Source organism: Solanum stenotomum, chromosome 11, assembly GCF_019186545.1.
Source record: "Solanum stenotomum isolate F172 chromosome 11, ASM1918654v1, whole genome shotgun sequence".
NCBI lineage: Eukaryota > Viridiplantae > Streptophyta > Magnoliopsida > Solanales > Solanaceae > Solanum > Solanum stenotomum.
Genome location: NC_064292.1, coordinates 12993193 through 13006400, shown reverse-complemented (window position 1 = coordinate 13006400; position 13208 = coordinate 12993193). Strand labels below are relative to the sequence as shown.

The following is a 13208-nucleotide window of genomic DNA, read 5'->3' as shown; positions in this document are numbered from 1 at the left end:
AGATCGATTCCCGATCTTCAGTTCAGCAGAATCAGTTGGTGAGTTCTCATTCTTCGGGGACAATAGTCATGAGTTTCTTTTCAGTGTTTTAGTCTTTAGTTTCAGTTTTGCTAGACTTAGCTGGGGCCTGTCCCAACATTTCTAGTCAGTTTAGAGGCTTATTTCAGACATTGTTAGATTCAGCTTAGTGTTTTGAGTTTGATATTTCTTTTGTATTAAACTCTCAGATTTGATATATTCAGCTATAGTATATGGGTATTCCCTATCTTTTCAGATTTAATTATGAATTAGCTTCCGCATCAGTTTATTATCTTTAGTATGCTCATGATCATGCCAGCAGGGTTAGCTTGGGATCACTTGTGGTCCTAGGTCCCGTGTTCGCGTCTTGGGGGTAGCTCGAGGCGTGACAGAAAGCTAGAGTTTATAATCCACAGAAAAGAAATTAGATTCTCGAACGGTAAGTGGTTACTTTATTGGCCATCCAGAGAAATCTAAAAGGTATAGGTTTTACTGTCTAAATCATAGTTCGAGAATTGTTGAAATCGGTAATGCAAAATTCATTAAGAATGGTGAAGTTAGTAGGAGTGTTGAACGACAAAGTGTGAAAGTCAATGAGGTAAGGGTAAATATTTCATTGCCCATGAATGTACCTACTTTCACACCAATAACAAATGGTGTTCCTCTTGTTGAAGAGCACTTTAACAATGTTGAACAATATTTGGGTGAAACACTTCAAGAAGGAACTAACTCACAAATATTTGACGCAAATGAATCACAAACAGTGCCATTAAGAAAATCTCAAAGAGAAAGAAAATCGGCCATTTCAGATGATTATGTGATTTATTTGCAAGAGTCGAATTTTAACATTGAAATTAATAAGATCTGGTTTCATTTTCAGAGGCCATAGAAAGCACTGAGTCTGATAAATGGATTGATGCCATGAATGAAGAGTTAAAATCCATGGAATACNCATTAAGAATGGTGAAGTTAGTAGGAGTGTTGAACGACAAAGTGTGAAAGTCAATGAGGTAAGGGTAAATATTTCATTGCCCATGAATGTACCTACTTTCACACCAATAACAAATGGTGTTCCTCTTGTTGAAGAGCACTTTAACAATGTTGAACAATATTTGGGTGAAACACTTCAAGAAGGAACTAACTCACAAGTATCTGACGCAAATAAACCACAAACAGTGCTATTAATAAAATCTCAAAGAGAAAGAAAATCGGCCATTTCAGATGATTATGTGATTTATTTGCAAGAGTCAAATTTTAACATTGAAATTAATAAAGATCTGGTTTCATTTTCAGAGGCCATAGAAAGCACTGAGTCTGATAAATGGATTGATGCCATGAATAAAGAGTTAAAATCCATGGAATACAACAAGTTTGAGATCTTGTTCAATTACCAGAAAGTTCTAAAAGAATCGGATGTAGATGGGTCTTCAAGACCAAAAGCGGTTCTAATGGTAATATTGAACGATATAAAGCCAGACTTGTTGCCAAGTGATACACTCAAAAATGAGGCATTGATTATAAAGAGACCTTTTCACCGGTCTCAAAGACTCATTAAGAATTGTTTTGGCTTTGGTAGCTCATTATGATTTAGAGTTACATCAAATGGATGTGAAAACTGCCTTTCTTAATGGAGACCTCAAGGAGGATGTTTATATGGACCAACCAGAGCGTTTCAAAATTAAAGGAAAAGATCAAATGGTGTGTAAGCTAAAGAAGTCAATAGATGGACTCCAACAAGCCTCACGATAATGGTATATAAAGTTTAATGACACCATGATATCTTTTGGATTTAAGGAAATTACTGTTGATCGGTGCATATACCAAAAGATCAGTGGGAGTAAGTTTATATTTTTAGTCATGTATGTTGATGGCATTTTACTTGTTGTTAATGATTTAGGCATATTTCGTGAGATGAAAAACTTTCTCTCTATGAACTTTGAAATGAAAGATATGGGTGAGGCATCCTATGTGATAGGGATAGAAATATTTCGTGATAGATCACAATGATTATTGGGACTGTCTCAAAAAGGTTATATCGAAAGAGTTCTAGAGATATTTAACATGAGCAATTAAGAATAGTTCCTATTCAAAAAAATGGGACACATTTAATCTCATGCAATGCCCAAAGAATGATGTAGAATGAAAAGAAATGAAATCAATTTCTTCATCTTCTATTGTTGAAAGTTTGATGTATGTTCAAACTTGCACAAGACCAGATATTAGTTTTGCGGTCGGAATGCTAGGAAGATATCAAAGTAATCCTGGAATGCATTAATGAAAACACTGCAAAGAAAGTTTGTGGCATGTTATGAAGCCACAATTCATGCATTATGGCTGCAGAACTTCATTTCAAGACTTGGGGTTGTCGACCCCATTACCAAGTCGCTGAAAATTTATTGTGATAATGTTGCAACAATATTGTTCTCCAAGAACAATAAGTACTCCAAATGTGCCAAAACATATGGAATTAAAATACTTTATTGTTAAGGAAGAAGTTCAGAAACAAAGAGTGTTACTTGAGAATATTAGAACTGATCTTATGATTGCAGATCCGTTAACAAAAGGCTTACAACCAAAGACATTTAAAGAACATGGTCAAATAATGGTTCTTGGTTGTACTTATGATTGATACATTTATGATGTTTTTACACTCTGAACTCATATTATGTGTTTATGATATACATTAATGAATTTCTTGTTTCTCATAATGGTGTATACATTATTGTTTTGAGATATTACAAGATAAGTCTCTATGAGACATTATTGTGGACCATAACGTTATATGTTTTTATAGTTTATGAACCTAGTATGATAAGTTGCTAATGTAGTAGTATATGGAAGGAAGTATGTAGCTTAAAATTTATGACAACCGCCATAACTCGCATTAGTAGTTTGTTATATTGTGGTATGTATGATGGACATTATAGAAGAAATTTATTATACGCACAACTAATGTTTATGAAATATTAATGTTATATGGTCATTGGGCCAAGTGGGAGAATGTAAAAATTATTATTAAGTATTTCTTACTTATGACCCAAGTTTACTTGTAACCCAAGTAATACCATAAATAATATTTAATAAGGTATAGATCATGTCTGTACATTGGTTACATGATGGGCGTACCAAATTAAGTCATAACCTTTATAAATTGGTCCTTCCTCCACCCATTAGGGATACCACATATTCTCTACATTGATTCCATCGTTGACGGTTGTGGTAACATAAAGTTAGGGCAAGGAGTACGACTAACGCTTCCGCTTCTCTCTGTGATGATGTCTTCCGCATCAGATATGTGCCCCTAACAATCTCTACGTAAGATTATCGTGTTCAAGATCCTAAAAGTATTTAATCTTACAATTACATGGTCGCAGCTTCTTTCTAACAAAGGTTTTATGGAAATATTTTTAGTTCACTTCTGATTCTTATTTTAATCCTAATATTGTGAAGCTTTTTCATATTTGTGTAAATTCTATGAGATCACATTTTTTTTGTTTGTTATGCAAAAGGGAAAAGTATTTTTTTCATTGTGTTTAATTTTATTAGAACACACGCGTGCAACACACATTTTTAGAGACTAATTTTATTATAACGGTCAAATTTCTTTGTCAATAATTTTCAGAATATATTCCTTATGTATGACATCTCGCTATAGCAATTACAAAATATCTGGAAAACACCGTTTTAAAAAACTTTTTGTATAGTATTATCACAATAAAAGAAATGCCATAAATTTCTTTATGTGATTATTATTATAATAGAGAAGAATCCAAAGCAATTGTAACTGCGCCAATGATAGTGCAACTTAATTATTCTAGGGGACAACACTCATGAAGCTTTGAAGTCCAACATACTAAAGGAATAAGAAACATGTAACAAAAATATATACATTATTGACTAAAGAGTAATTATTGAACAAAAAACCTTAAAAATATCAATACAATATATATATATATATATATATATATTGATTTAGTATCAATTAAGTGAAAGTATCAGTCTTAATGATATCAATATAGTATATAATATTGATTTAATATCAGTTAAACGAAAAAAAGTTGAAGATATATAATATAATTATTTAGTAGAGTATGAATATAAAGAGATATATATTTATAATTATTTTGCTTTTATGGTATTTGCTTAGTTTCCTAAAAAGAAAGACTTGTATAATTATTATCCATTTTAAGATGAAAAAAATTATAGATAACACATGGCGTGGATGAAGCATTCACTTTAGTCAAGAAAGACACAAATGCAACTAAAAAAATATAATAAAGACCAAACTACAATTAAATACACAAAAAGTATTGAAAAGATCACAAGTAGCTAGAAATATATTGTTATTTAGTGGTGAATTATATGAGGAAGTTTTATTTGGTAACAAAGTTTGATGTTATCTTAAAATTAAACTTTCATTTGAATTGTTTTTTTCTTCTTAATTCAATATTACATACAAAGTGCATTTTTTTTGTAATCCTTTAACATGTTATTTGAATTACTAGATTATACAGTAGATAATACTGCCATGTTTTAGTAATAAGATTTATTTTGATATACTAATTAAAATAATAATAGTTTGATATTAAATTTCAACTTATTAATTTTGGGCAGGGGATTACGTTATATTCTTAATAAATCAAAAGTTACGTAATTATAGTTGATGTTAATTACTAACTATTTGATTCCTTACATTTGCAGGTTCAGGTTCGATAATATATGGAGTAATATATTAGATTGAGCGTAAATTGTCAAGTCATTAACTTAACAATTATATTTAACTTAATACAAGAACTTCTACTTATACCTTTTTACATAAAATATTTTTAGTAATTCAACAAAATTGTCCTAAGAATCGAAATACACGCAAATTAGTTGGTAAATAAATATGAAGATATTAACCATTGAGTCAAGATAATTGAGATTCTATTTGAAACATACATACATCACATTTAACATATATATGAGTTATCTTTCAAGATCTGTCAAATTGCATGTTTTCTCTCTTCATCAAAACCCTTATTTATCGATTAATTTAACTCAGGTATGCATATCAATATATTTCATGTATGCAACAAATATCATTTCATATAATCAATGGTTCTTTTTTTTTTTTTTCATAAATATATATGTACTTCGTTATCTTTAATTATCTCATATGAATTGGAACGAATTAATTAGGTATTGATAAAAATGGAACTATTCCAAAGGGCGGAGAGCGTTCGGCTTAGAAATCGAAAAGACAAGTACCTAATAGCGATGGATGACAAAGATAGTGTAACACAAAGACGCAAAGGATCTAATAAAGATTCAATTTGGAATGTTGAATTTGTTGAGGGAAGAGAAGATGCATTTCGTCTCAAGAGTTGTTATGGGAAATATCTAACCGCTACCAACACACCATTCATTCCAGGTGTTATTGGAAAGAAAGTAATCCAAGCAGATCTTCCAGAAAAGAATTACCCATCCGTGGAATGGGAAGCCGTAAGGGATGGATTTCAGGTACGTCTCAAATCATTTTGGGGAACATTCCTTCAACCAAACGGAGGATTACCACCATGGAGAAATTCAATTACACACGAGGCTCCTAATACTAATAGAAAACACGAAAAAGTCTTGTGGGATATCGAGGTTGTGGAAAAACGTCCTAATTTACATCGTCGAACAAAGTCAGATTCCACCTTTCAGAGATTGGATTTAACTTTTATCAGATCAAATTCACATTCTGTGGCATTCACTCTAGTTTCCCCAAAGACAAAGGCCCAACTTGGAGAACCTCAAGAAATTAGTTAAATCAAATATATATGTATGTTTATATGTTATCTTCATTAACTAATTGTGCTTATTGAGGAATTCTTCATAGTATAGCAATTTGTAGATTGAGATTCACATAATTCATTACTTAAGAATACTACATTATTCAATATCCAAATATTTGAGGTATATGAAAATTGTGTTATTATATAATGTCGACTGGTTTAATTATAGGTCCAAGTCAAATTGATGTCATTTAAAGCTCAATCAAATAATTCAAATAAGAAAATCATACCTTCAAAGTTCATCACTTTAATGAAGGCATTGAGGTCAGGAGACCAATCTCAAGTTTTTTTTCTAGTGCATTCGCTATTAACTAATTTACTTCTCGTTAAATATAATTATATGTGTTTCTCTTGGTGATAATGTCACGACCCAAGGTACACCCTTTGCATAACATGACATATATGACCCCAAGGGGCCTTGCCCAAGCCACTTAGCATACATTATACAAGATAATAGAAATAAGGAATTCAAAATCATAGTTTTATATCATAAAAGAGTTTTGACAAAGCGAAAGTCTAATTATAAGTCTCTGTTGGGTTTTAAAGGTGTGAACAGGAAATGGAGGATTGTGACTATCCTGAAGGGTTGTAACTATGCCGAAGGGTTGTGACCTTTATGAAAGGTTGTGTTCTTTCTAAAGAGTTGTGACAGTTTGAAAGGTTGTGCCTTTTCCAAAGTGTTGTGACCTTTCTGAAAGGTTGTCTTCTTCCAAAGAGTTGTCACCTTTACCCTTTGTTGGCTATAAATAGAGAGGCTTTCTCTTAATTTTCTGCATCGAATTTTTCCCTTCGTTTGCATACACATTTCTTACAAAACAAAATCGATCGTTCGTGTCTGTGTGTATGATTCGTTGCTGTCATTTTGAGTTCGTTGAAATTATCGAAGTTTGAGGTACCACTACTTCTTTAATGGTTAATTCGTTTTATCTTGGGAGGAATTAATCTTCAACCTCGAGTACTTGAGGGGATTAAATTTTTTAAGGACACACAGTGGGTTCTGTGGACTCGGATAGTTCTTTGGTTTTTTTTCATCTTTTATTATTTCTGGTTTGCTAATCTGAATACATGAGATAACAAGCTTAAGAAATTTAATATTGATGGTATTTTCTGTGGTAAGGTAATTACTTTTATTTTCTGTGTTCTTTCTGTTGGAAAAAAAAAGAAGAAAAAGAGAATTATTTTATCATATGATAAAAGAGATTTGGGATGAATTAGTACTACTTTAATATGTTCGAGTATATTTTATGTAGTAAGTTTTCCATGAATGGGTAAGATTATTTTTATTTTTCTTCCCAAGTGCATTCAAACATTGCACCCCTTCACTTTTCTTTTCAATGAGAAATGTTATTTTGTGCACAAAGGTTAAGATGAGCACTTTAATTATTTTTCCTATATTCTTGGTTTTATATAACTATGAGAAGAAGTAAATGAACATATGTTGTCTCCTAACAATATTTGAACATGAGTTTAGTTTCTCGTTGAAATTCAATATCTCCTAAGGAAAATTGGAATATGATGGAAACTGGGAAAGAATGAAAAAGATAGCAAGAAAAGTGACTTGCATAGAATCATTGCTAACAGATAGAATATAATTCAATGGGAGTAAAAATCAGTTCTATCTTTATTTCCCTTGATTTTTTTTTCTTTATAAGTTATGAAATTTATTTCATAAATGTTAGAATAGATGGTAATTATGTGATGATCTCAGAATATATCTTTATAATATGTATTTTGTTTAGAGGAGGAAAAAAACTTTTGTAGTTTTCTACTCCATGTGAAAATTGATTGTGCTTTATTTTTGGAGACTAAAATCTTCTGATTTTTTACTCCTTTGGTTTGAAGAATATATGAACTTCACCAAAAAATCAGATTGTGCATTGGTGTGAAGAATATCACCAACTTGTTAAATACTCTGTTTGAATGAATATTCTGACTTGAAGAGTACAACATCTTCGTCAGGAATATAAAGGCTAAATGATTTGAAAAAGATCAAATTTTCATCATTAGCTAGAAATAGTGTTGTATTTGAGGGTTTTGGAGGTTAAAACCTTTTTCGTTTACTACTCTGTCTGAATGTGAAACTGATTCGAAGATTATAAAAACTTTGTCAGAATTCAAGGTTCATTCGGTTAACGAGTAGAAGAATATAAAAACTTCATCGTTAAACTAGAAACAAGTTGTATAAAGATTGAATCTTTATTGCTAGTATTCTAAATACTAAGTGGTCTGTCTAGTTGTGACAGAAAGGAAAAAAACTAGTAACATAAAATTAGTGATTTTTGTGCCTGCAATGGGTGTTTCTATGGATTAAATCACCAAAAGAAGGCTGCGTGTTGCCAATGTGTATTTTGATGGTATACAATTTGATATCATGAAAAAAAATATGTGCAAAATAATTTCAAATACTTGAAAAATATTTTTTAGAACATATTTAAAATGTGGGGAGGTTCTTTACTTGTGATAAAGACAAAATTAGACTTACTATCTAATATAAATTTGAAAGTACAAGATATGAAATTTAATGACATTCTTGTATTATGTTAGACCCACAAAATTCTTGGAGTATATTTGATATTGTGGTCGTTAAGACTCTCTTTACTAGTATATGATATGACAGTATAAAATCACAAAATTATATTACTCGTTCAAAAGAATTGTATTCTTTGATGAAAAAGGGTCACTTAAAATATTGTGATTTTTCATGAAAAGATATGTCTATTGTATAGACATGAACATTGGTGTAAAGTGATATGCTATGTTTGTGTTGTAAAACAAACATTTGGGTCATATTGTCCTTATTGGACCGAAGAGACTATGGTCATGGTTAATTCTATAACAAATTGAATGTTATGGAAATGTCCTTCTGAAAAGGACATTTGACAAGGTGCTGAATCTAAAATTGTGTCTGTATTTTACAAAGTTATAAAAAGTAAAGAACAAAAATATTAGTAGGAAAAGGTTACCTCACGGAGGGTCTTTTCAAACTCATTATTTTTGTTTGTTCTTACTTGCTTGAATCAAATTGTTTGTGATATGAACGCTTGGGACATGTCAATTACAAAACCTTGCAAAAACTAATCAACTTAGAAGTTTTGCCTAACTCCTAGTGCAATAAATTAAAATATCAAGTATGTGTTGAATTGTTTAGCATACTTATAAATTTGTTGAAAGGAATTTTAATCCTTTAGAATTGATTTATACTGACATTTGTGATATGAAGTCAACACCATCTCTTGGTTGGAAAAAGTGTTTCATAAATTTTATTGACAATTGCACTAGCTAGATAGTGTTATGTCTATTTGCTAAATGGTAAGGATGAAGCAATAGAAACATATAGGCAATATAAAACTGAAGTTGAAAATCAATTGGATAAAAGGATTGTCATGATTAGACGTGGAGAATATGAATCTTCTTTTGCTGAAATATATTTGGAAAATGGAATCATCCATCAAATTACTGCACATACTCACCTCAATCTAATGAAATTGTTGACAAAAAAAAAACCGAACTTTGAAGAAAATGTTGTATGTCATACTTATAAGTTCAGGTTTACCACAAAATTTGTGGGGGGTGCTATCATTATAGCAAAAGAGAACAACAAAAAGGTTGTCTGTTCAGAAAGAGAGAAACAAAAAAATTTGTTTGTTAGTAAAGGGAGTAACAAATAAATTTTTTTTTTGTTTGTTAAGAAAGGGAGCAACAAAAAGTTGTGTTTGTTTAGGCTTTGTTGTATTCTGATAGAGAATTGCTTGTCCTCCCTTAAGTATATACAAACAATAACTCTTGAAAGATAGTGATCTAACAATTTCCAATATAGTCTATTCGATATGAGAAATGGAAATGAGGGAACTATTCCCAAACGGTTCAAAATAGGACCTAAGACTGTGGATTGTATGTTCATTGGATATGCTACAATGAGTAAAGCATGTTGATTTATGATTCATATGTCCGAACCATCGGATATTTAAGTGAAGGGTCTATATGACCTTGGAAAGAACCAAAGGAGAATGCAATTAATAAAGAGATTCAGAGGCGTAGTAAATGTCAATGGACAAATTACTTCCGCCGGGTTTGATTTTATAACATTTCTTCTTGAAAATGAGTCCATATAATCGAAGAAGATATGTATTCTGTGGACTCATTCTTTTTGGAAAGAGGCTGTCAATAGTAGGATATGTTCAATCTTGAGCAACCACACTTGAGAGTTGGTTGATCTTCCTCCAAGAAATAAACCTTTGGATTCAAAGTGGATCTACAAAAGAAAAAGAAAGTTGATGAAACTATTGGAAAATACAAAGCAAGATTTGTTGTCATACGCTTTAGATAATAGGAAAGCCTTGATTATTTTGACATGTAATAGCCACTAACTAGGATTACATCAAGTCAGATGTTGATTGTCCTAGTTGTGGTATATGGCCTTCAAATTCGTCAAAATGGATGTGAAGATATTTTTTTTTAAATGGAAAATTGGAGGAAGAAATTTACATGGAACAACCCGAGGGCTTTGTGGTTCTGGTAAAGAAAAGAAAGTCTGTAAACTTGTTAAGTCACTTTGTAGACTAAAAACAAGCTCCCAAATAATGACATGTGAAGTTTGATAAAACTATGTTGGCAAATGAATTCAAGATTAATGAATGTGATAAATGTTTTTACATTAAAGACACTCCAAATCACAAGGTCATTGTTTTTTATATGTTGATGACATGTTGATCATCAAAGAAGACATTTCTGACATAAATGCTACTAAGCATATGCTAGTAACTTCGATATGAAAGACATTGAAGTTACTGATGTGATTGAAAATGTACTTGACAAGTTCAAGCATTTGTATTTCAATATTGTCAAGACTCCAATAAATGTGAGATTTGTACTTCAAAAGAATGAAGGAAAAAGTGACTCATAATTAGATTGTGCTAGAGTATTGAGAAGTATGATATATATCATGAAGTGTACACGATCAGATATAGCATGTGCTATTAGTAAACTGAGTCGGTTCACGAGTAATCTCAATCGAACTCATTGGAAGACAATGAAAAGAGTTTTGGAGTATTTAAAACATACTTAAAAAAACTATTGCTTTGCATTATAACTAATATTCAACAGTATTTGAAGAATATAGTGATGCAAATTGAATCAATAGGTCAAATGACGTAAAATCCACGAGTGTATATGTATTTATTCTTGGTGGAGGAGTAGTCTCTTCGAAATCTGCCAAGCAGAAATGTATCGCTCGCTCTACTATGAAATCTGAGTTTATCACTCTAGATAAGGCCGGTGAAGAAGTTGAATGACTCCAAATTTTCTTGATTTTTTTTTTGCCCAAACCTTTTAGCTCCAGTATGCATACACTATGAGAGTTAATTTGCAATCGATAGGGCATGAAACATGATGTATAACGGAAAGTCTCGTCATATATGATGTAGACATAATATCGTTAGATAACTAATGTCTACTGGAATTATCATAATTGACTATGTAAAGTCAATGGATAATGTGTCGGGTCCACTTATAAAAGGCCTAACTAGATAGGGAGTTGATAGATTATCAAAGGGAATGGGACTATGACCGAGGACTACTCATTGTGGCAGTAACTCTACCTAGAAGACTGGAGATCCCAAGATCTAGGTTCAAGGAGATCAAATAAAGTCATTGATGACGGTTCAACATTGTCAAAATATTTTTTATGTTCCATTCTCATAATTAGACAATGTTCAGTAACAAGGATAAAGGCATTAGGACTTTTTAATGGTTTCTAAGTTTGATACAGGGTAAATCAAATGGTGTATCTACAGGATAACACATTTAGAAATCACCTATGTAAGTGTGAAGTGTAAGCCGCTTCAAGGAGAATCCGATAAGGCCAGTTCTCTATGCACTTATAACCCAAGACGTGTTCATGGCTGAAACGAACAAAATAATGAGAACCAAAAATAGTTCATGGGTTGGCTGTGTAACTTATGTTGTCTAGGTAGACACTAAAGATCGACAATTCAAAGATATCAAATCTACCGATTGACCGAGTATATCCGATATATGTTCACTATGGAAAGTTTAAAGGGAAACTCACTTATCCAGATGCAATCAATCCTTACTTACGAATCACACAGTTTTTCATGCATATGTTTTAACAATAGTCATTCCTTATTCATGTGGGGGATTGTTGGGTTTTAAAAGTGTGAACAAGAAATGAAGGATTGTGACTCTCCTGAAGGGTTGTAACTATGGCGAAGGGTTGTGACCTTTATGAAAGGTTGTGTTCTTTCTAAAGGGTTGTGACAGTTTGAAAGGTTGTCCCTTTTCCAAAGTGTTGTGACCTTTCTGAAAGATTGTCTTCTTCCAAAGAGTTGTGACCTTTACCCTTTGTTGGCTATAAATAGAGAGACTTTCTCTTGATTTTCTGCATCGAATTCTTCCCTTCTTTTGCATACATTTCTTAGAAAACAAAATTGATCGATCGTGTTTGTGTTTGTGATTCGTTGTTGTTATTTTGAGTTCGTTCAAATTATCAAAGTTTGAGGTACCGCTACTTATTTAATGGTTAATCCGTTTTATCCTGGGAGGAATTAATCTGCAACCTCGGATACTTGAGGGGATTAAATTTCTTAAGGACACACAATGAGTTCTGTGGACTTGGATAGTTCTTTGTTTTTTTTTTATTTTCATCTTTTATTTTTTCTGGTTTGCTAACCTGAATACAGGAGATAACAGTCTCAATAAGCCATCTATTATGTCATAAGGAAAGTGATTGGAACATAACCCATAGATCACATACGAAGTCTAAAAATAGAATTAAAGAAAACAATAATAGTGTTATAATCCTCTGAACATGAGGAGTACTCACCAACTCTTGATCTTCGATTCGTCGATGAGATCAACTAGCAACGAGAGTGAGGGGTAGGAGTGTCGAATCCTACATTAGTGAAACAGTGTAGGCACAAGTATGCATTAGTACATGAAATGCACTAAGTATGGGGCGACATGCATAAAATAGACATAGTAGTATGAATAACTTAGAACATGTAAGACATGATCAATATTTGTACATTTAAAAGCTTAAAGAAGAAATGACATGTGAATCATGAAATATGGTCAAATACATTAACGTAAAGGACATAAGAAAATCTTTGAAGAAACATAGTCATTTTGTGGGATATTAGCTTTAACCGACCATAAGACCATGAGAGCTATATCATGGAATCCGGTGTACATTTAAAAGCTTAAAGAAGAAATGACATGTGAATCATGAAATATGGTCAAATACATTAACATAAAGGACATAAGAAAATCTTTGAAGAAACATAGTCATTTTGTGGGATATTAGCTTTAACCGACCATAAGACCATGAGAGCTATATCATGGAATCCGGTGTAC

The 13208-nt window shown here is 31.8% G+C and overlaps 1 protein-coding gene across 1 annotated transcript; it reads left to right on the top strand.

The window, feature by feature from the left end:
• Positions 1-5194: 5194 nt before the first annotated feature.
• LOC125845006 (uncharacterized) lies at positions 5195-5919 on the top strand. The gene has a single exon (XM_049524377.1). The coding sequence runs from the start codon at positions 5212-5214 to the stop codon at positions 5809-5811; it is 600 nt and encodes a 199-aa protein (XP_049380334.1). The 5' UTR covers positions 5195-5211; the 3' UTR covers positions 5812-5919.
• Positions 5920-13208: the final 7289 nt, after the last annotated feature.